The sequence below is a fragment of the Mastigoproctus giganteus genome, chromosome 3 (genome assembly GCF_048544385.1).
Source record: "Mastigoproctus giganteus isolate SK-2022 chromosome 3, ASM4854438v1, whole genome shotgun sequence".
NCBI lineage: Eukaryota > Metazoa > Arthropoda > Arachnida > Uropygi > Thelyphonidae > Mastigoproctus > Mastigoproctus giganteus.
Window position 1 is genome coordinate 21,241,509 of NC_143577.1, and position 22,263 is coordinate 21,263,771.

The window sequence follows — 22,263 nt, forward strand, 5'->3', positions numbered from 1 at the left end:
AGCTCGTAACAAACTGGTTCGTTTCTCCAGACAGTAACTCGATCATCAGCTGTCCTAAAAGCAAAAGGAAATCACAAAGATCTCCAGTTGAGTCTCTCCACGCAATACTCGATCAGGTAACAAGACACCACATATATTTTCCATGAACATCATAGTTTTCTTCAATAAACTGGGAATCAATACTAAATAATTTTATTAAGACTAATCATATAGGACTGATGATGTCTCCTGAGGATACTTAGTCAATGATCGACCATTAATTATAAGCATACCATTTTATTTTTGGTGCTTATTATAAATAGTTTTCAGCTCATTTGATGCAACTACAAATGTCAGTTTGAATGAATAAAGAAATATTCTTTGTGTTGGCTTGCTTGTATTGTGGCCCTCGTGGATCACACAGTTGGTAGGATTGCCATCCTCCCCACACCGGGTAAAAAAGACCTGAGTTCGAATCCGTCGATCATGGAAGGAATTTTTATGGGCCTTTTTCACAACGTGGCTGAGTTAGTCGGTCTCTGGCAAGAGTATCATGGTTTTTCTCCTAGGGACTCAGTTTTTTCGTCTAGCAAACAGAAAATTGACCACAGAACACAAAGTTTACAGAGTCACTGATACTCCTTAAAAACCTACAACTGCTACAACAAGAACAGCCTGTTATGCTTAAAAAAAAGTTTATAGAGAATAAAGAAACGAATGTCTGAAAAAGGAATCGTACTTCAGACTTCTACTTAAAAAGATGTCAGTTGTTGAACTTTTTCTGAAGTTAAGCAGCTTGGGCTTTTTTTTTGATAATCCAGTGGTTTATCTGGAGCAAGAAAGAGCATTCTGTAAGCTTCCAGGAGGTTGAACATTTTATGAAACTCGCGAAGAGTTGAGATTAGATTTCAGACTTGTCAACAAAGAAGAAAACTCTCATCACCACTTACAAGCAAACAACTGTCCCCATGCTCTTATGAGCACACCACGGCCGATAACCTTAACTTATTACGTCAGTAGACTTTCGTCTTCACTATATCCGACATCTTGCTCATCTTCATTTCATTCTCAGTGGGCGAGAGAGAGAGAGTGAGAAAAGAAAGAGAAGAAAACAAATAAAAATAGTAGAAGATAAAAATCCGAGCACCTAAGTGACAGGACAAATTCTCCGTGCCAACTGGCAAAGCATCTCTTTTCCACTGTGATACTTCCGACGTTACGTAGTGATCACCATGACAACGGCACGGGTTCCGTACCGCATGTCACAGAAGCAGAGCGCACGGCAGTGTTCAGAAGGCTCGGGGAGAGTGTGTGACGTCCAACCCTAGCAATACAGCCTTATGAAGAGTATCACTTGAATCTGCATGCCAGTGCAAGTCACCCCCGAACCCGAGAAGGCAAAGTGATGTACGAACAAAAAGGAAGGAACAGCGTGGAGATTAGAAATTTTGGAGGTAAGTTTTTCCCTCTTGCTTCAATAAGTTTATGCGGTCATTGGCTTTCTGGTTATTTGGCAGCAGCTGCTTCTGCTGCACATTACAAATTGTGGGCGATCTCCCGGTGGTAAGCCACATTTCGTTATGTCAAAACGTATGCTCTGTTGATTAAGACGAAAGCAGAGTTCTATGGTAACTAAAATAGGCTATGATGTTGTGACCAGGACACAGCTGTTGATTTTTATCTTCAATTCGTCTTTCTAAAAGAATTTCTCTTTTAAAGATCAATATGAGATTTTATGGAGCCATTTGATTATACTTCCTATCGCGGACATCTTTGAACAACTGCGTTGTTTTTGATAAATAAATCAAAAATTTGAAAAAGAAATTTTTGTTAATTTAAAATCTCAACTTAAAAATGGCGACTTAATGTAAGATTTATTATTGGTCTTAATATTTCACCATTCCTTGATTACATTTGTTTGTTTATCCAATAAAATTTCTACCATATGATCGAACCTGCTTTCTTCCGTTGTGTACAGAAGAAGATATTATGTACAACGTTCTTTGGTTTTCAAGAGGATTGTTATTGTTGTTGTTATCGGGTTTCAGGAGGATCAGCAACTAAGGCCATATTGCTCCATGTATTTTCTGTAAATTGCGTGTATTCTGTGGTTGATTTTCTGTTTGCCGAACAAAACACTCGAGTTTCCTGGAGAAAAAACCATGCTATCCTCGCCTGAGACCGACTAAGTAGGCCACCTTGTGAAAAAGTCCCATAAAAATTCCTTTTGTCATCGACTAGGTTCGAACCCAGTTCTCCAGGTTTGGGGAGGACGGCGATTTTACCAACTGTGCTAGGGCTGAAGAGGAAGAGGCGTATTTAAATCCGGAATATCTCAGGCGATGGCATTTAAAAAGTAAAAAGATTCTCTCACTACATACTCAGAAAGTAATGAGCATGCTAGTTAGTCTAAATTTAAATCATATGATCGTTAAAAAGGAGTTGATTCTTGAAAATGGAAAGATTTCTACTTTACTGGCCAAAAAATTAGAAACTTGTTGCAATTGGCGTCAACAGATAATTAAACGTACGATACGCAAATATAAGTTGTCACGTGATATGATCAAAGTTTCCTGGTATTTGATAAATACTGTACGCTTTCCTGGGGGTGTTCAGTCGACCCGATCATAGGAAAGATAGGTGATCGCTCCGATTTGTTATTGTTTGGAGCTGTTTGACAGGAGCCACAATTGAGAAAACAAGGGAAAATACTGGTGTGTCCAAAGCAACCATCTAAAAAGTATATCAGTGGGAGCCGAAAGGAAAATTGTGTATCAGATCTGGTGTGCAGAAACCAACTGAAAAATTCATTTTTTGCAAAGAAAGAGCCATTTCCTACCGAAATTTGCAGCGAAGTTGAAGAATCTGGGATTTATTACTCATTTGGTTAAAATAATCGAAAGATTCGACTGGAACAGTGTTACCAATCCCACTGGATTGTGGAACAGTGTAAAAAGATGGTCTGACAAATGTCGATTTACATTTTTTGCACCAATAGCAGGGTGAAAATGTACCATGAACCTCGTGAAGCCATGTATCCAGACTATCTCGTGTCCAGCGCTCAAGCGGCTGGAGGTGGTATCATGGTATGAGGAATGTTCTGTTGGTTGGTACGGATTGAGTTTGCTCATACTGTTAGAAGATGGTATCCAGTGAATACTTTTTTTTTTGTCATATCGGACCAACTTCAGCCTGCAATGGTTCATTTTTATTCAGATTAAAATGAATTCTTTCAAGACGACAACGCAACTCTTAAAATTGTGTCTGAATGGTTCGAGGAACCTTTCTAAGATTCAACCCTGGTCGACTAACTTCCAGATCTGAATCCAATTGTGAATGTCTGAGACATTTTCGCAGTTCTCTAACGCACAATACAGCAGCTGCCCAAATATCTTGATGGAAGAATGATAAGATCTGCAGCTAGATACCTTCAGACAATCAGTGGTATTCATGTCAAGATGTCTACAGACTGAAATTCGGGAAAAAGGTGTCCTACAAGATACCGAATAAAGGTTTCTACTTTTTTGAGCAAATGAGATGAAGATTAATAAAGATAACAATCCATAATTTTGACATATTAATCTTATTCTTATAACCCTCGTGGGTAACAGTTTGTGTAATCACCATCATCTCCAAATCAAGGAAGAGACCTGAGTTCGAATTCTCTCAATGACGTGAAGAATTTTTATGGGCTGTTTTCACAACGTAGCAGTTAGTCGGTGTCAGGCGTGGGTAGCATGGTTTTTCTCCCGGAAACTCGTGTTTTTCATCCAGCAAACAGCAAATTCACCATAGAACACTGCCATTTTCAGATATATTATACGCGGTGCAATATGACCTAAGTTTCTATTGCGCCTAAAACAAACAACCAACCAACCCTAGTCTTATAAATCCATTTTGGAGCAGTCTTTTCAAATATGATCACTTTTATTCGAACAAAATTCTCAAGCCAATAGTTACATTTTATATTTCTTTTAAAACCTTGGAAGTGCTCACATATCTCTTTACACCAGCTTCGCCCGGTGACAAGTGAATCAAATTTTACCACAGCAATTGCGAATTTATTGCAGTCACACCAAAAAGGAGTGGTACGAAATACGTGACTTAAAAGCAAAAGGGGGCGAAATCACCTTCTAAATGCAGACCTGATCATAAAACTGAAACTCACGCGGAGAATAAATAGCTGATAATAAATTATTACTTGCCTCCCTCCCTCCAACTACTTCTGGAAAGCCAGCGTGTAAATAAGGTGTAACTTTTTTAACTCCATAGTATAATTCCATATCTCTACAGGATTATACAAAATATTAGAAACACTAGTTCTATTGTAATGACCATTTCGATTTTACTTCGTTCAATCAAACCTCAGCTTTCTAGTGGCTTTTACTTTCTGTACGTGCTTCGGTTATCCAATAAAAAGGGATTGATCTATCTTGGAATGCCAGTTAGTTCTCTGAAGTTGATCTACTTGTATGTTCTTCAATGCCTGGAATTTTTTACATTGATTTCTGGAACTGTCATTGATTGATGGGAGAATAGCCCAGAAGTGATTGGTTCTATGCTGTTCGTGAACGCATTATTTGAGACGTTTCGCCAGAAAGAATTGGAGCTATTGCATTTTCTTTCTTTCAGTTTAAAACTATTATTGTGAAAGTTCCTAGATGGCTGGTCGTTCGATTTCTTTGGATGAGTTCAGCTAATTTTAATTCTATTAATTTGCCTGAACAAATAAAAATAGTAGAAGATAAAAATCCGAGCACCTAAGTGACAGGACAAATTCTCCGTGCCAACTGGCAAAGCATCTCTTTTCCACTGTGATACTTCCGACGTTACGTAGTGAGAAGAAAACAAAGAATTTAAATCGAAATAAGAATTTAGATTTATCCTGGAAGCTACAAATCACTGAGGAAACAGTACAGAATCATACCACGAAACGTACGTCGTTTTGTGCGTATATGCTCAAATCTGAAAGATCATAATCTCTGGATCAAATCGAAAGATCATAATCTTTCATTTATTTACCTTAACACACATCTTAATCTTGAGAGGTCTTCTACAATCAAAATCCTCAGTTCAAAAAACAAGAACGTAACTATTTGGTAGCCATTTGTGATCGAACTATGGTCACACCGGAAGAAGATGAACTAGTCTGACGTGCTGCCGAGTAAGATATAAAGTACTGCCCTATAGTGACAACGTCATAAAATGAGTAGTGTCCAAAGAGGTTTCTGTGGGCAATGGAAAAGGTGAGAGATTCAGTTTTGAAGAGAAAAGGGGAAGGGAGGTAATGGATTGAGGTGCTTCTCGGGTTGTATTAATTGCACAGACAACTACAGTATATTGTTAAGTAGAAGTCCATTATGGGAAGAATTTAGATTTATCCTGGAAGCTACAAATGCATTTGTTCAAGTAGAAAAAGATTTGAAAAAGAAAAGTGCCCAAGCAGATGACCAGGAATTTTATATCTTGATATATTAAAAAAGGCTACACTGAGTGCATCATCCTGTAGGGGATAATAATGAGATCGTTATTGTATTCAGAAGTCCCTTTGAATTGGAAAAGTGATAGGATCTCCCTAGTCCACAAAGGAGATGCAAAAGACGTAATGGTAACTATAGACCAGTGGGTTGGACTTCACTGGTGGGAAAGATCATGTAGCCTCTAAATACAGATACATGAAGGGGAAGTCTTACCCGACCAGTGTAGTTATTATTAATACGAAATTATAAAACAGTTGGATGCAAGAAACGACTTTGACATCATTTACCTGGACTTCAGTAAGTACAGTTGGTAGGATAGCCGTCCTCCTCACACCAGGTGGAAAAGACTTGAGTTCCAGTTCCGTCGATAATGGGAGGAATTTTTATTGGCCTTTTCACATCGTATTTGAGTTAGTCGGTCTCAAGAAATTGTTTTTTTTTCTCCTGAAAACTGGGGTTTTTTGTCCAGCAAACAGAAAATCGACTTTACTGGTGGGAAAGATCATGTAACCTCTGATTACAGACCTCAGAACGCATGCAATTTACAGACAATATACACGGAGCAATATGTCCTTAGATGCTCCTAAACCTGTACTACAACAACAAAAATATTCCCATGAAGGGCTATTTAATGTATATAAACTGGAACAAATTGGGATTAGCGTCAAGACCCTTCGTTGGATTGGGGACTGACTAAAAGGCAAGAAACAGAAGGTCATGCATATTTATAGACATGATGGATATGACAGAACAGCAAATGGAGTTCCTAGGGGATCAGTGTTGGGAGCCAATCTGTATCATATCTTCCTTAATGACATTGATGAAGCAGGGAGTGTGGTGAAAGGTGTAAAAGTCTGCTGATGAGTTCATACAAAATTTTGGGGAGTACCAGATGGTGGATTTCATGAAGTTTTCCTTCGGACAGCGTGTTGTAGACTATTTGAATGAGTTGGCTGCCACAGTGGTCGAGGTGAGGAGTCTGTTGATAGAAAATTTGCTCCTTGTTTTGAAGCCCTCCTAGGTTGGTAGAATCGTCGTCCTCCCCACACCGGGTGGAAAAGACATGAGTTCGAGTTCCGTCAATGAAGGGAGGAATTTTTATGGAATTTTTTCACAACGTGGCTGGGTTAGTCGGTCTCAGGCGAGGGTAGCGTGGTTGTTTCTCCCAGAAACTTGGGGTTTTCATCCAGCAAACACGCAATTTACTGACAATATACAAGGAGCAATTGGCCTTAGTCACTGAAGCTCCTTAAGCCCAACAACAACCTTATTTAGAAATAAAAAAGGAGGAAAAAAAAGGTTTATAAATAATCATATCATCTACTTTTAAATTATTTATATTAAATTCAAAAACAGATTGATACTTGATACCATGCATATAATGTAAGCTAAAAATATTGTATACTTAACCTTCTCTGTCAGTATTTCTCCTTTCAAACTAATAACATCACTAGGAGCTGCATTTCTCCTGAAGAATGTGGCTGGATGGCATTCCTTTGCTCATAAAGCATCCCACAATGAAAAACAAATTCTTCGGCGCTTGCATGCATCAGTACTGTGAACTATGACCTTTACGGACAACTGCACATCCGATCGTTATTCCTCGAGAGTATCTCCTTTGAGCATCAGTTCCTAAAAGGTTCGTTATTTATCTAGTAAAATAACCAGGCTTTTCAAATTGCTGACATTTTATTCGGCCTATCAAAGGAAATACAGAATGGAATTGAATGATTGAAACATTCAAAGAGAATAAAATGTTCGACAATTAAAGATTATACAAGGAGAGTTTCTTTTCTTCTTATATACGAGGTGAAAATCTGGTTGGATTTTATTTTATGATATGTGAAGGACTTCTATAATTTCAGGTTTTTTTTCCTGAAACAATTTTGGGACAAGGTTGAAAAATCCCGAAGATTGAGAAGAAATTAATGGATTCATAAAGTTTGTTTCGATTTTAATATCCATTTATTACATGTAGTTTATGTTAATAACTTGCTTTCCATTTAATGGCTCCCCTCGTGGGTAGCACAGTTGGTAGAATCGCTGTCCTCCCCACACTGGGTGGATCAAAGCATGAGTTCAAGTCCCGTTGAGGACGGGAGGAATATTTAATGGGCCTTTTTCACAACGTGGCCGTGTTAGTCGGTCTAGGTGATGGTAGCATGGTATTTTCTCCTGAAAATTCAAATTTCTGGGAGAAACATTATGTTAACCTCGCCTGAGACCGAATAACTAGGCCACATTGTGAAAAAGACCAATAAAAATTCCTCCCGCCATCATTGGTGTGGGGAGGACATCGATACTACCACAGGACAGTAAGTGGCCCTTCAAAGTCTGTATCTACTATGGCCAACTATTACGAATAAGGGAACAAGGATACAATGAAACTCTTATAAGTTGGAGGCAATATAATCACCGTCCTCCACACCCCAGGTGGAAAAGATGCGAGGAATTTTTATGGGTTTTTTTCACAACGTAGGTGAGTTAGTCGGTCTCAGGCGAGGGTAGCATGGTTTTTTCTCCTGGAAATTAGAGTTTTTCATCCAGCAAACAGCAAATCGACCACAGAACACATGCAATTTACAGGCACATTATGTATGCTCAATATGCCCGAAGTCACTGATGTTCCTGAAACCTCACAACAACCAACCAACTTTAAGATTTCCAGGATGTTTTTCGACACACTAGTCTTGTTGGGGCTCTTGCATTTTGAGGAAGACTTTGAAGTTGCAGAGGCACAAGTGAAATTCTTTGAGAAATATTTACGATCGAGGAGGACACTACTGATTTCGAAGGGTTCTCCAAAATGAAAGAACCTCTTTATGGATGACATTTTGAAAAACTGTAGGCAGGGAGGATATCGAATTACTTCAATATACTTAACAAAACTTTCAAGTTAATACTTTTAAACGGTTTCTAGATTGCCAAAAATCCTTCACGCTCTAGAAGAAAACAATTGCCATTCCTGTTTACAAAAAAAAGGAAATATTGAAGATTATGAGAATTATAGAGACATAATTTCTCTAAATATTAACTCGTGCAATATTTCTGTCAGAAGATTGAAAGAGTAGTAAGAGGGAAAGAAAGAAAAAAACTGCCTACGTGTCGATTTGATAACGTACCCCAGAAGTAATAAAAACACACAAGAAATTTTCATCCATTGTACTTTTGATTCAATTGTTATCATCGGTTATAACATCCTGATTAACGATGCCAGTTAGTCATTTGCGCAAGCGTATCAGATATAAGCTGCTTTATTGAGTTCGGTAGAGAACTGCGAAGCAGAACTATGCTTTCCAACATATTCCAGTCATCCTAAATTTGATTCGGATTTGGACAATTGGTCGGCCAGGATACGTGTTGAAAATCTTGGGAATGTTCCTTGGACCATTCAGATTTTTGCAACTGTCCACTTTATTTGCTCGGACTGCGACGAATTCTTGAAAGAATTCTTTGCAGTTCGAGTATAGAAGCATTGCAGGGTGAGTTTGGTCCAATACAACTGAGAGATATTCACTGGAAGAAACGCGACCTTCTAACGCTATGAGCAGATCCAGTCGATACCAATAGAAACATACCCTGTACCATGATACAAGCACCAGTCGCTTCAATGGTGGACACGAGCCTCATCGGACTATATGATCTTTTTCCATTGTTCCACAGTCCAGCCTTGTCGGTACCAATCCAGTCGAATTTTTCGATTTTTTTACAGAACGAGGTGGCTTTCAACTACTAAATCCCAGATTCTTCAACTCTAGACGAATTATTATGTTGTAAATGGGTATCATTTGCTGCCGATTGGATTCTTCAAATCTTCAGCTCCCGTTTCATAGTTCAGTTGGAAATGAGTCTTTTTTTGTCTAACTTGTCTAACTTCTAGCCATTTTCTGCACACCAAAACTTCTATTGTGACGCATAATTCTCTTTAAATTCCTTTTAGAGTTGCATTCTGTCCTGCTAAACGTGCTCCAACAATAACACCTTTTTGAAAATGGGAAAGATCACCTGTCTTCCCCATGACGAGATCCTAAGAAGTCCCCAGAAAGCACCATCATTGGTAGCAGTTGGTACAATCACCTTCCTCCCTACACCGAGTGGAAAAGACTTGAGTTTGACTTCCATCAATGACGCGAGGAAGTTTTATGGGTGTTTTTCACAAGGCCGCTGAGTTAGTCAGTCTCAGAATAGGGTAGCGTGGTTTTTACTCCCGGAAACTCGGGTTTTCATCCACTAAACAAGAAATGGACATCGACAATACAGAAAGCAAGCAATTTATAGACACAATGTACGGTGCAATATGACCTAAGTTGTTGATGCGCCTAAAACTCAACAACAACAACAACAACAACAACAACAACAACAACAACAACAACAACAACAGGAAAGCGTACAGTATTTATCTGATATCAACGAATTTTCACCATACCATTTGACAACTATGTTTACGTATTATTATCTGTTAATGGCAATTACAAAAGGCTTCCCATTTTTTTGGCCAGTCAGTGTATATGTTGTATTAATAAAGAAATTCTATATTAAGAAAATCACTCCAAAAACGCAACATTAAAATAGAATGATATTTTGCATCATAATATCCATTCCAGCATCTGCAACACCAGTAACCTAATAGCTCAACTCCATTAGCAACAGGTTTGGATAGAGATTAGGATTATGAGGTTTGTGTGAAAGTTAATCAGCAAATGCACACCACGGTTGTCCCTTGTGGATTTATTAACTAGAGCTCCCTATTAACGGATTGTTCTGATTATATGACGAACTTTGGTGATTAGAAAACTTTCAGAAGAACCCGGAAATGCAATTTATAGCTTAATATAGGCTGTGGAGTTATTAAATATTTCTTAATTTCCGAATGACGTCTGCTGACGTCAAACCAAACGATAGCTTCCTTTGACGTCATCTAATTGGTTCATTTTCAATTTTATAGTTTTATTTTCTGTTGCTTAGTTGGAAGGACAGATCAAATCAGATTTTACAAGCTAGTAAAAACAATTTAATTATATCTACAACAAAATAGGCTTCTTCTTATCTGGCGAACACAGTGCAAAACAAGTTAATGCTCGTTCAGGCTTTTCAGGCACGTTCGATTTTTCTTTCGTATGTCTCAACGTTCATATACCCGAAGTAATTTATAAAAACACTTATGCAAATTTGTAATCAACGGCGTACGATGTGATTTAATAAATTAAACAACTGTATACCAACAACACTTTCGTAATGCACTTTACTTATTTATTCCCGAATTTTAACAACTGAAAGACACGTATTTAATTTCTGCTATGGTTAATACAATAAGGAGAAAGTAATAATTAAACAAAAAACACAACCTTATAAAACTGAACGACTTTTATACGCTTACCAAGAACATTTCATATTTTCGCACAGTGCAAGGCAACAAACAAATGAGGCGTCACTATGTCGCGCCGTGTCTGTGAATTCTGTGATCAGTTTTCCTGATTGCTGGACGAAAAACCGAGCTTATGGGAGATGAAATCCTCCCTGAGATCGACTCAGTCGCGTTGTGAAAAAGGACCATAAAAGTTCCTCTCTTCGTTGATAATTCGAACTCAAGTCTTTTGAACCTCGTGTAGGGAGGATGGCAGTTATACCAATTGTACTACCCTCGAGGCCTCGAAGAAGGCACAGACTTTACACGTTTAAAGATAAATGAATGGTTGTCCAACCCATTAATCTTCGTGAGTAGCAGAGTGGTTATATAGTCACCATCCTCCCACAAAATACTGGAGCAGATATTTTGCAGAACTGATCTGTGCACAATGTCATCAAAGAGTTCGACTGAGGGCTGGAACCTCTACCGATTAAATACTTGTGGGATGAACTGGAACGCTGGATTTAGGCTGTGGCAGATGGCCTTTATGGAAACCAGCTGTGGCAGCTGTTTTGCATAAGGAATGGAAGAGAATTTCTGTAGACACCTACCGGAAGTTGTTAAAAAGTATGCCTGGAAGAGTTTAGTCTGTCATAGAGGGCAAAACCTCCTTTTGATGTGAGAACATCTTTGGTGGCACCAACTAAATTTTTCGGACTGAAGTAAAACCGATCTGTAACGAAAACGAGAGACGGAAATTACGCAAATGACGTCACTTCCTAAATGACGATAACTCAGTCACTAACGTTTATTCGGTAGAGTAAGTAGTGGGCGGATCATAAAGCGTTACACAGTTCATACTAAGTATTTCGAACCGAAGTAAAACCAATTGGTAACGAAAATTCGAGACGGAAATTATTCAAATTACGTCACTTCCTAAATTACGCTAATGACGCTAACTCAGTCACTAATGTTGATTCGGTAGAGTAAGTAGCGGGCGTGAGCATAAAACGTTACATCGTTCATAACTTCGATTCTAGCTGTTAGATTTTAAAAATTTAAACGGTTTTGATTTTCGTAAAAGATGTTTTCACAAAAAATAAAACATCTTTTGTGCGTACAGGGTACACACGCGTTTTTTTAAAAACCTTATGTGTGTATGTTCAGATACTTTTGGTCATATAATGTATAATCATAGAAATAGTTTGTTACTTATTGAAATAGAAAAGTGCGAAACACAATTTGGGAACGCTTTTCTTAAGTACATATTCTAATATTTTGATACAGCAGTGTATATCCCTACTTATACGATACATACCTACGTCTATCTTTCAATAACATTATTTATTGGTGGGTAAAGGTCAAAGGAAGCGATCTTATTATTCAACTCTTCAAGAATATGCCTTCGCATCCCTTCAAAATGTCAAACCCCACATTGTTATAAACAAAATAACTGAGGGTTGTTGCTTTTGAGGAGCTTCCCTGTCTTTATTTGTGGGTATACGACTAAAAACATCGAAATGTCACCATAAGCAGAATCGAGGTCGGTTCTTGTGACGTAATCAGAAATATAACGCGACTTAAGAGCTTTACAAGTATAAGACGTATTTACCATTTTAGAAGGTCAACAAGTTTGACATTTACGAAGAGTAAGACTTTCAGAAAGAAAGAAAGGTTTCTACCACCTGTACTGAAGAAAAAAAGATTTGTGTCGTTCCCTTCTATAGAGTCAGACAGCAATCATTAAGGCTTTTTAGGCGCTTTAGCATAATGCGCCTATTGTCTTCATTATATCCGTTTGTCCGTCCACATGTAACGTCTCTTCTTCCAGTAGAAGAATTTTCATGAAATTTTAAATTTGAACCTTTTAAAAAAGATTTCGCGCCATCTTAAATTTCATTAAAATTGGACCAATGGAAAAGTGGTAATTATTATTTAATTTTTTGTATCCTCAGTTAATAACTCGACTCCCAGTGCATGGATTTCCATGAAATTTTACCTTAAGTTCTGTTAGAACAATTTGTTGAATCTTCCTAAATTTCATTAAAAGCAGACTAATAGAAATCTAACAATTATTATTTCTTTATCTGTCTGTACGTCCGTCCGCGTGTAATATCTCGACTGTTGATTAATGGATTTACATGAAATTTTAAGTTTGGGACTTTTAGAAAGATTTGTTGATCGTTTCCAAATTTCATTAAAATCAGACCAAAAGAAATGCTGCAATTATTATTTATTTTTTCATACATATCACAAGGTTATCCATATACCGAATATTGAACAGAAAGCCCTAGCTAGATGTTGTTTGTTGTCATACGCTGGTGAGAGGAATGAATGGAAAATGTAGTGGATGCGCAGAAATGAACTTTTCTCGGTTTGCGCATAAAACTTTGATTTTGTTCTTTAATTTAGTTATAAATCATGAATTATTACTATTTTTTAACGAGGTACTTAACTATTTGTTAAGTACCTCAATTAAGTCCCTCCCCTATAAACAGTTCTCCATATGGTCATTGATTAGCACCCCTCAAATTTCTGGGTCCAATATTTTTGGACCCTTTCTAGAAGGTGTGTCTTTCTTCAAATATGTCTTCCAGACCTGAACGCAATGTTCTAAATGCGATTTCACGTAACATAATATTTACTTTCTATGTGGAATAGATTCAAGTAAATCTTGAACTGTCTTAAGAGGAATATTAGACCATTCTTTTTTGGAGGAACGTTTCAAGTTCCTTGAATGATGAAGGTGGAGGAAACCCATCTGCACTGTCCTCTCCAAATATTTTCATAGTGGCTTAATGACGTTTAAGTCTGGTTATTGTGCAAATCATAGAAGAGGCTCAGCCTCAGTTTCATGTTCCTCAAACCAAGATTGGACACATCTGGCTGTGTGTATTGGATCATTATCATCTTGAAACATGGCATCATTTGTGGGAAACAATCTTTGCATAATAAATGAACCCTGGTCACTCCGAATACTAAGGTGATCAATGGTAGCAATTCGTCCGTCTAAGCTGATCATTGTTCCTAAAGAACACCAAGATATTAATGTAAAAACCATTGTTGACCCCCCCACCATGTTTGACGGTTCAGCAGCTCTAGTCACTGATGCCCCTATTCAACGTGCACAAACAATTTGACCTCTTTGGAAAAGCAGGTCCTGTAGAGATAATCATCCCGTGGTTTATAATGTGTTGCTATGGTCCATCATTTGCACAACTTCCAAGACCTGTTCGGTAACCTCGATTGTTAAAATGGAATGTTCGAAGAAACTCGAAGTAGAAGGTATAGGGTCATTTTAAATAAATAAATACATACATCGAATTGGCTTTGCATTTTCAAAACTCCTTGTGTAAGGATGGACTGGTCTCTGATGCAGGTGAAGGTCAAAGTCCTGAACTGTTGTAGTTTCACATGTGTCTTGCACGGTAGCACAGTGGCATCGTCACCATACTTCCCAAACCGGTTGAATTCGAATCCCATCGATGACGTGAGGAATTTTTATGGGTCCTTTTCACAAGGTGACTGAGTTAATGAGTCTCAGGCGAGGATAGCATTGAAAAAAAAAAAGTGGCTGGGCGAAATATCGCCCGAAAACTCGCTCTTTTCGTCCAGAAGAATCACTAAATCGACCACAGAATACATGCAATTTACAAAAACCAAACCAAAGCAAACTATGATATTAGGATAGCCCAGTAATTTCTTACATATTACGTATTTTGTCTGCAAATTGCGTGTGTTCTCTGGTCGATTTGCCCGTTTTGCTGGATGAAAAACCCCAGTTTCTGTGGAAAAATCTTGCTATCTACATCTGAGACCGACTAACTCAGTCACGGAGTGAAAAAAGATCATTAAAGTTCCTCAGTCTTCGACGGGATTCGAACCCGAGCAATTTCCATCCAATGTGGGGAGGACGGTGACGATATCACTGTGCTACTAGACGCTCAGACACACGCAATTTAAAAACAATATATAGTGGGATATGTCCTTATTCGCTAATGGTCCTAAAACCCCTGCAACAATAAAAACCATCAAGAAGACAATGGGCTATACCGCAAGGCCTGGCAGGTTCCTACCTGGTTTCAAGAACATGACAATCAATTCATTCAATTCCAATTGAGTATGTTTGGGACCTCCTGGAAAAGGATATTCGATTCTACGATAATCCATCTGACAATTTACTGGCATTACTGAACACATTTGTGTAATATGGATAGCACTACCACAGGACACTCCTGCAACATCTTGAGGGTCCACACAAGGTTGGCCCCACAAGGTTTGCATAGGTGTTAATGCAAAGCCAATTTAGTACATGTTACTAAAAAATGGATACTTTTCTGGACAAGGGGAGGATTGTCGTTGTTGTTATTGGCTTTTAGGAGCATTGGCAACTAACACCATGTTGCTCCGTTTATGTTGTCTGTAAATTGCGTATGTTCTGAAGTTGATTTTCTGTTTGCTGGACGAAAAACCCGAGTTTCCGGGAGAAAAAACCATGCTACTCTTGCTGGAGATCGGGTAAACTCAGCCACGTTGTGAAAAAGGCCTATAAAAAAATAGAGATTTTCATTTTCTAGTCGTTCAAACCACCTATATCTAGTATGATTCTAATGGAAAATTCCAATGCCAGCAGTCCTATAAGGAAACGATATTTGGGCGGAAAACTCGTAACGTAAATACGATGTAATCAAGGTGAGTGCTTCTGCCTTGATAGAATCGCATTACTGCAGTCTGAAATTTCTATAGCAGTGCGCAACTCTGTAGAACATTGATTAAAAGATGGTGTGTTCCAGGAAGAAATGTGTTTTGCAGAGAATATTGTTTTTAGTTGCAGGCCGGGTGGTACATTTACTTTATATAACCTAGTCAAGGGTATCTCCCGAAGGTTTTATGCTAGAAAAGACTATGAAAGGGTAATTGAATATTCACATGTTGATGTTTTGGAGGAACTCAATTCATATTTGATTAATGAATTCTGTTTGATGAAGTTTCAAAATACATATGGGTGTTTTTCGTCGATGATGTGAGGGATTTTCATGGGCCTTCTTCACAACGTAGCTGAGTTAGTCGGTTTCAGGAGAGGGCAGCATGGTTTTATCCACCCTGAAACTCGGGTTTTCATCCAGCAAATAGAAAATCGACCTCAGAACACAAGCAATTTACACCCATATTACTTGAACAATATTTTACAAAACATAATACAGCGCAGTACGATTTTTAAAAAATAATTTTGAATATTCTTCTCAGTTTATGTAATTTATCCTTTGAATTGTGATATAATATAGTACAAAATACACAAAACTGTAGCAAAGAATTGCTTTATTTTAGAATTGATTTTCAGTATTACAAGGCTTCACACAGCGCTAAACTTTCGATTGAAAATATTTTTACTCACGTGACCAAGCAAGGAGAGAGCGTTCTTGCGAAGAATCGATTTCTGCAACCAAACCAGAGAAAATTATATCAGTTTTATTTATGTGTGACTACCCCTTTGCAACAAGTGAAGTACGATATATATTTTAATTAAATCTTGCTGCAGACGTTAGGTGGCACTAAAGTTGATTAAAATGCTTTAATTTAGATAAATTTTATTTTAGAGAATAAAAATACGCCAAATTACACACCAAAAGTCTGTTTTATTAATCCTTAGTGTAAATGCGATTGGAATATACTGTAAAAATCAAGATTTATTCACTGCAGTGGGTAAACAGCTCCATAACAATGATATTGAAAGTTATTTCCATGGTTCCAGAGAGAGTAATTATTTACAACAGCGCACTCTAGGAAGATGTTCTTTAACATATAATAAATGTTTTTTCTAGATTCCAAAATATATATATATATATATATATATATATTTTATAATAAACCAAAATGTTTTAAATTCATTAAAATAATTTTAAGGATATTAAATATTACAAATCATATTTTTAGAAACATATTTCGAGCAACTATGAGTGAAGACTGTGGAATTTAGAGATTATTTTCCTTACGTGTATATATATATATATATATATATATGAAGGGTAAACTGAAGCAGTTGAACAATAATTTTTAATGCGGTATTCTAGTACCTGGTAGTACCTTTATTGTTAGTTTGAAGGGACAGTTACCAGGGTTACACTTACAGCAATCAACAAGCTGGACTGATCAGCTGTTGCATTGCGTGCAAGATGGAGATTTTGTTGTGTGGTTTTGATCGATGATTTCACTTCGGAGGAATGAGTTCAGCTCTTTGGACATAGCTGCCTAGGACAGAGAGAGAGAGAGAGAGAGAGAGAGAGACGTAAAGGTCAATGTACATTTACGATGGATTTCTATTCTATGGTGAATAGAAACTTTGCTACATATATGATACTATATATTTAAATCTAATATTTAAACAAAATGTAGTGATATTTATTTTCTTTAAAAGAAATCTTGTAAAAACAGTCCTGTAATAAACTGTAAAATGAAACTAGAACATGCAAGTTGTATATTCTACTTCACTCTTGTACATAATGCCAATTATAATCTAATTCTAGAAAGGCGATCGAAGAATGTCTAGTCGTTTAGACACTTGACGTTCTTGGAATGTTTGCTAAAGGAATTTTTTTTGCTTTTTCGGTTGCGTCTGTCCAGCAGAAAGCGATCGATTTGTATGAAGCCCTTCATAGATCTTGTTGCTGTAGGGTTTTAGGCGCATCAGCAACTTAGGTCCTATTGTGCCATGTAATATGTCTGTAAATTGCGTGTGTTCTGTGGTCGATTTTCTGTTTTTTGGACGAAAAACCAGAGTTTCCGGAAGAAAATACCATGCTGTCTTCTCCTGAGACCGAATAACTCAGCCACATTGTGGAAAAGACCCATAAAAATTCCTCGAGTCATCGACGGGACTCGAACTCAGGTCCTTTTCACCCGGTGTGGGTAGGACGGTGATTTTACGAACTATACTCCCCACGAGGGCAAACTTCTCGTGGTTTGAAGCGAAGGAAAGGATCACTCCATTCTTGGGGGCATAAATATGAAAGCGCTTTCCCTCACGTGGGAAGAAGGTTCACTGAAGCATCCCCTTCTAACAGTGACCGAGTTCATTAGCGTTAAAGGTCTATTCAGTGTTGAAGCGTTTGCCTCTACAACTTTCATGGTTTAGAAAACTTTAATTGCAGCAGCACATAACCACATTTCTGTTATTATAAGTCAAGGCACTTGTGGAAGCTGGCAACAGCAATTATGGTCACTTGTACTAAACATTTTGTGCTGCTGAGTTTCCTTCTTTTTTGTGTCGACTTTCCACAATCCTATTCCATTGACGATTTTCATTTTACATGGAAAAAAAGTCAGTCAGATATTTCAAGAGTAATGGAGAAATTCATCAACCGCCAACTCTTAAACTGTCTTTTTTTTATGTAAACCCCAAACACGAGAGGTATTAGAACCTATAGTACTTAGTACCGTGCTTGGTTGGAGGCTGAGAAGACGAAAGAAGATATTTGTTGATATTGGACTAGAAATCTAGAAATCTTCCATCTGAATATGGATTCCACCAGTGCTGATCTATTGACGATATATTGACTTATACTATTCATCTGTAGACATATTAATTGGAAATTTTCGGAGACTCAAGCGGCTCTCGGTATTTCTAAGGATTTCGATCGCTTTTGACATAAAGGTCTTCTAAGTAAAGTTTCTATTTTAAGTTCGATTAACTTAGGTATCTTGTGCAAAAGGCCCATAAAAATTCCTCATCTTATCGACTGGACTCTAACTCAGGTCTTTTCCACCCGGTGTGGGAAGTACTGCAATTCTACCAACTGTGCTACCCACGAGGGCGATACAGATGTATTTAAGGTACTTAGTTAATGCAATTATCTTAACCCTACTAGCTGAACAAACACTTTGCCTTCCCAACAAGCTGCCTTAGTATTGCATTAATTTCAAACAAATAGATACCAAGAGGTTTATCATTTATTTAAAAGATGAGTAATTTCTGTGACTGGCTATTTAATTTTTGGAGGCGAATAAAAAAAAAAAAAACGATGTTGGGGCTACCCAAGATCTATTTTATCTTCCCATGTGTTTTGCTGGACAAGAAATCTGAGTTTTCTCGATAAAGGTGGAGGAGGAGGAGGAGGAGGAGGAGGAGGAGGAGGAGGAGGAGGAGGACCTTACTGTTGACGCCTGAGACTGACTAACTCAGCCACGAAATGAATCAAGCCCATAAAAGTTCCTTGCGTCCTTTACGGATTCAAACACGGGATATATCCACCCACTGTGGGGTGGACGGTGGTTTGAACTACTGTGTGACTTCCACAGACATTTTGGACGAATAATATCAAATAAGGCCTCTGATAGACGGTAGAATTCAGAAAAAAGTTTGTAGAAAGAAAAGAAGTAGACATTAGAACAGAAAATGCTGCTGCGACAGAAGAGACCAAATTTACCAGTTTCATCCTCTTACTTCAGCCCATCCTTAAATAGGAGGTGCTCTCCAATAACAATACAGTCAAACAGCGCTGGAGAAGTTATTCAACGTGAAACCATTCAATAAATGACGTTTGATCTTAAAAATTATAAAATAACTAATGATAAAATATTAAAATTACACACTGACTTACCATTAATATCCGGACACCTGCATATATACGAACACCCTTTATTTATAGGAAAACTAATAACGTATGCTGAAATCTATAGCCACTATGGCAACCTCTAGTCTCCCTGGAACGCTCTCCAACAGTTTTTTTTTTAAATATCCTCAGATATTTTAATTACAGAAGAGCTGATGCGCCACCATCTCATCAGTGCCCAATTAATTCAAAAAAATTGTCTTATATCTCAATACATACCACAGTGCTTCATTATGTATGGTCAAAATTCTCAATTTGTTCTTATACACAGTTGGATTCGTCTTTGTCCCTACCTCACTCAGCCTGTACCTCAATCCATGCCCAGTTATCAACATATAACCGAAAAACCTTAAGCCAGGGCAGCGCCTACATGGTAAGAACCCCAGGAAAATAGGCATAGGTTACCCGGCCCTTATTAGAACAGTCTCATCTTTGTTGTCAAATTCTTATTATTTCCTTTTGAAAGAAATATGACATTGTTACCATCTTGTTCAACAAGATGTCTCGACATCTTATATCACTAGGGTGTTTGGACGCCATCATCTCCAGGAATGGGAACATTTCTTGGCCTTCAAAGTCCTCATACTTGCCAGCATTTGACTTTTTTATGAGCGCATTTAAAAAACATGGTGTACTGTCATTGCCCACACAATACTGAAGAGTTGAAAGAAAGAATTCGTAATTAAATTTCCAAAATTCCTTTCGGGGTGCTAGGCTGCATCATGGGAAACATGAGTAGAAGATCAGAAGGATGTCTGCGCAGAAATGGAGGTCACCTGGAGGATGAAGGGCATACTATATAAGTTTAAGATGGAATATTTGTAATTTGGCAAATACAAATTATTGAGTTTTTAAAATCGCCCTCGTCCTAGTCACACCCTGTACATGAAGAGAGAACTAATAGAAAATGACATTAAATTTTCTGACCTTTAAAGAGGATATTGTAGCTATGCAAATAGATTGCATATTAGTGGATGTGGCTAATGTTACAAATGTGGCTAAGGTCCCAAAAAGAGCACTTAGCTTCAAAGTTAGTGGTTGCAAGCAATTTTTAGGTAATGGTTATTACATTATACATTAAAAAGAACGCATTGCCATTGACAGCGTTTATGGTACAACTAGTACATATATCCATTATCAAATATGCATACAAAAGCTCCGTCCTTCCACATAATAAACTGGCTATCAAAGGCTGTTTCAATGGCTTGTTGCTGTTAGTGATAGAATCATAGCATTTAGTTATAAGGTTTAGACCTTTTATTGTCAAAAATACAAAGTCTGGAATATTCAGAGAGTAATTTTACCTGTCGCGAGTTTATCTAGCCCTGCACTTTGTTATTATTATTATTATTAGTATTCAGGGTGGAGCAACTTAACGAACGGGGACACTCAGGGATCAATGTTAGAACTCTCATTGATCTTTGCATGAATTCCAGTAAGTGTCTGAGGGAGAGTCTAACTCTAGTTTTGACCGTTCTTCCATCGTGATATTTGTTATCTGTTGTATTGTGGTGGGAAGAGACTGCAAAGTCGAACTGCTTTTTCCAACATATCTCAGACATTCCCAATTGGATTCAGATCTTGAGAATTATTTGGCCAGGATCGATGTTGGAGATCTCGGGAATGTTCCTTGAACAATTCGGATACAATATTTGACGGTGGGCAGTTATGCGTTGTCGTCATGAAGGAATCGAAAAAAGAAACACAACCATATCAGGGTAAAGCTGGTCCGATACGACAGAAGGATAATCATTGGAGGTAACATGACTTTCTAATGGTATGAGTGGCCCAGTCCGCACCAACAGTACACCTCCATATCATGATACCACCTCCAGCCGCTTGAGTAGTCCACACGAGACAGCCTGTATGCATGGCTTCATGAGGTTCACACAACACTTTCACCATATCATTGGTGCTAAAGTGTAAATCGAGATTTGTCAGACCACATGATCTTCTTTCCATTGTTCTACAGTCCAGTGTTAGCTCTGGTGGCACCACTCCACTGTAATCTTTAGATTTTGTTAGGAAAGAAATGGAAGATGACTACCAAAGCAACAGTATTTATTTGATACCATGTGACAACTTACAATTGCATAAGTACGTTTAATTATCTGTTGACGCTATTTGCAAGGGTTTCTAATTTTTTGGTCAATGGGTATAACCTAAACTTGCCTTAAATTGTATCATACCCTAGAAAAACACATTGCCAGTGTCTCATATATTCGCGCCCTCCCATAAATAACTTTTTTTTGGTAACTCAATAAGCTTTGTCAACTGTCTGATGATCGTTACAGAATAACCAGGACATGTTGAATCCAACTTCAGCGTTTCAATCAATAGCTAACTGTCTTGTCTCATTCCTTAAGTCATACGAGCAACCCTATAACTGATATCTTTATTCGATGTCCCTCTCCTAAACCTCGATGTTTTTGCTGTCAACGCCGGTGCGATCGTGTCATAAAAGTTCTATAAATAGACCGCTAAAGCATTAGACGATTGGTAATACCGTGGTGCAATTGAAGTAAGATGCTTAACCTACATTCATTAATAGAAACGATTTCCCAGTACAATACTTGTCATAAAATATCAAAAAATATGCATTTTATTACATTCAACTTGGGTATAATTAAACGAATACTTGATATACTTCTTAGAATTCATAGTTAATTTGAAGATAGCTCGTGTATACTATCTTGCCCAAAATAAATGAACACCTGCATGTTTCAAAACAAATTTTAATAGCCGGTAGAAGTGCTTTGATAATTTTTTTTCAAGGGCCAGCCCAGTCGATTGATATCATGTGGCCATATTTTTAAGCACCTATCGACTTCTGTAATGTGTCCTTTTT

At 37.7% G+C, this 22,263-nt stretch overlaps 1 protein-coding gene across 2 annotated transcripts in view; it reads left to right on the forward strand.

The window, feature by feature from the left end:
- Positions 1 to 1,262: 1,262 nt before the first annotated feature.
- The window catches only part of LOC150087783 (band 7 protein AGAP004871-like), a 72,741-nt gene continuing 51,740 nt past the window's right edge, over positions 1,263 to 22,263 (forward strand). For both annotated transcript variants that reach the window (XM_090369200.1, XM_090369201.1), the window contains exon 1: positions 1,263 to 1,433. In XM_090369200.1, coding sequence (XP_090225326.1) covers positions 1,385 to 1,433 — 49 coding nt within the window. In that variant the 5' untranslated portion in view covers positions 1,263 to 1,384. The remainder of the gene's footprint in view (positions 1,434 to 22,263) is intronic.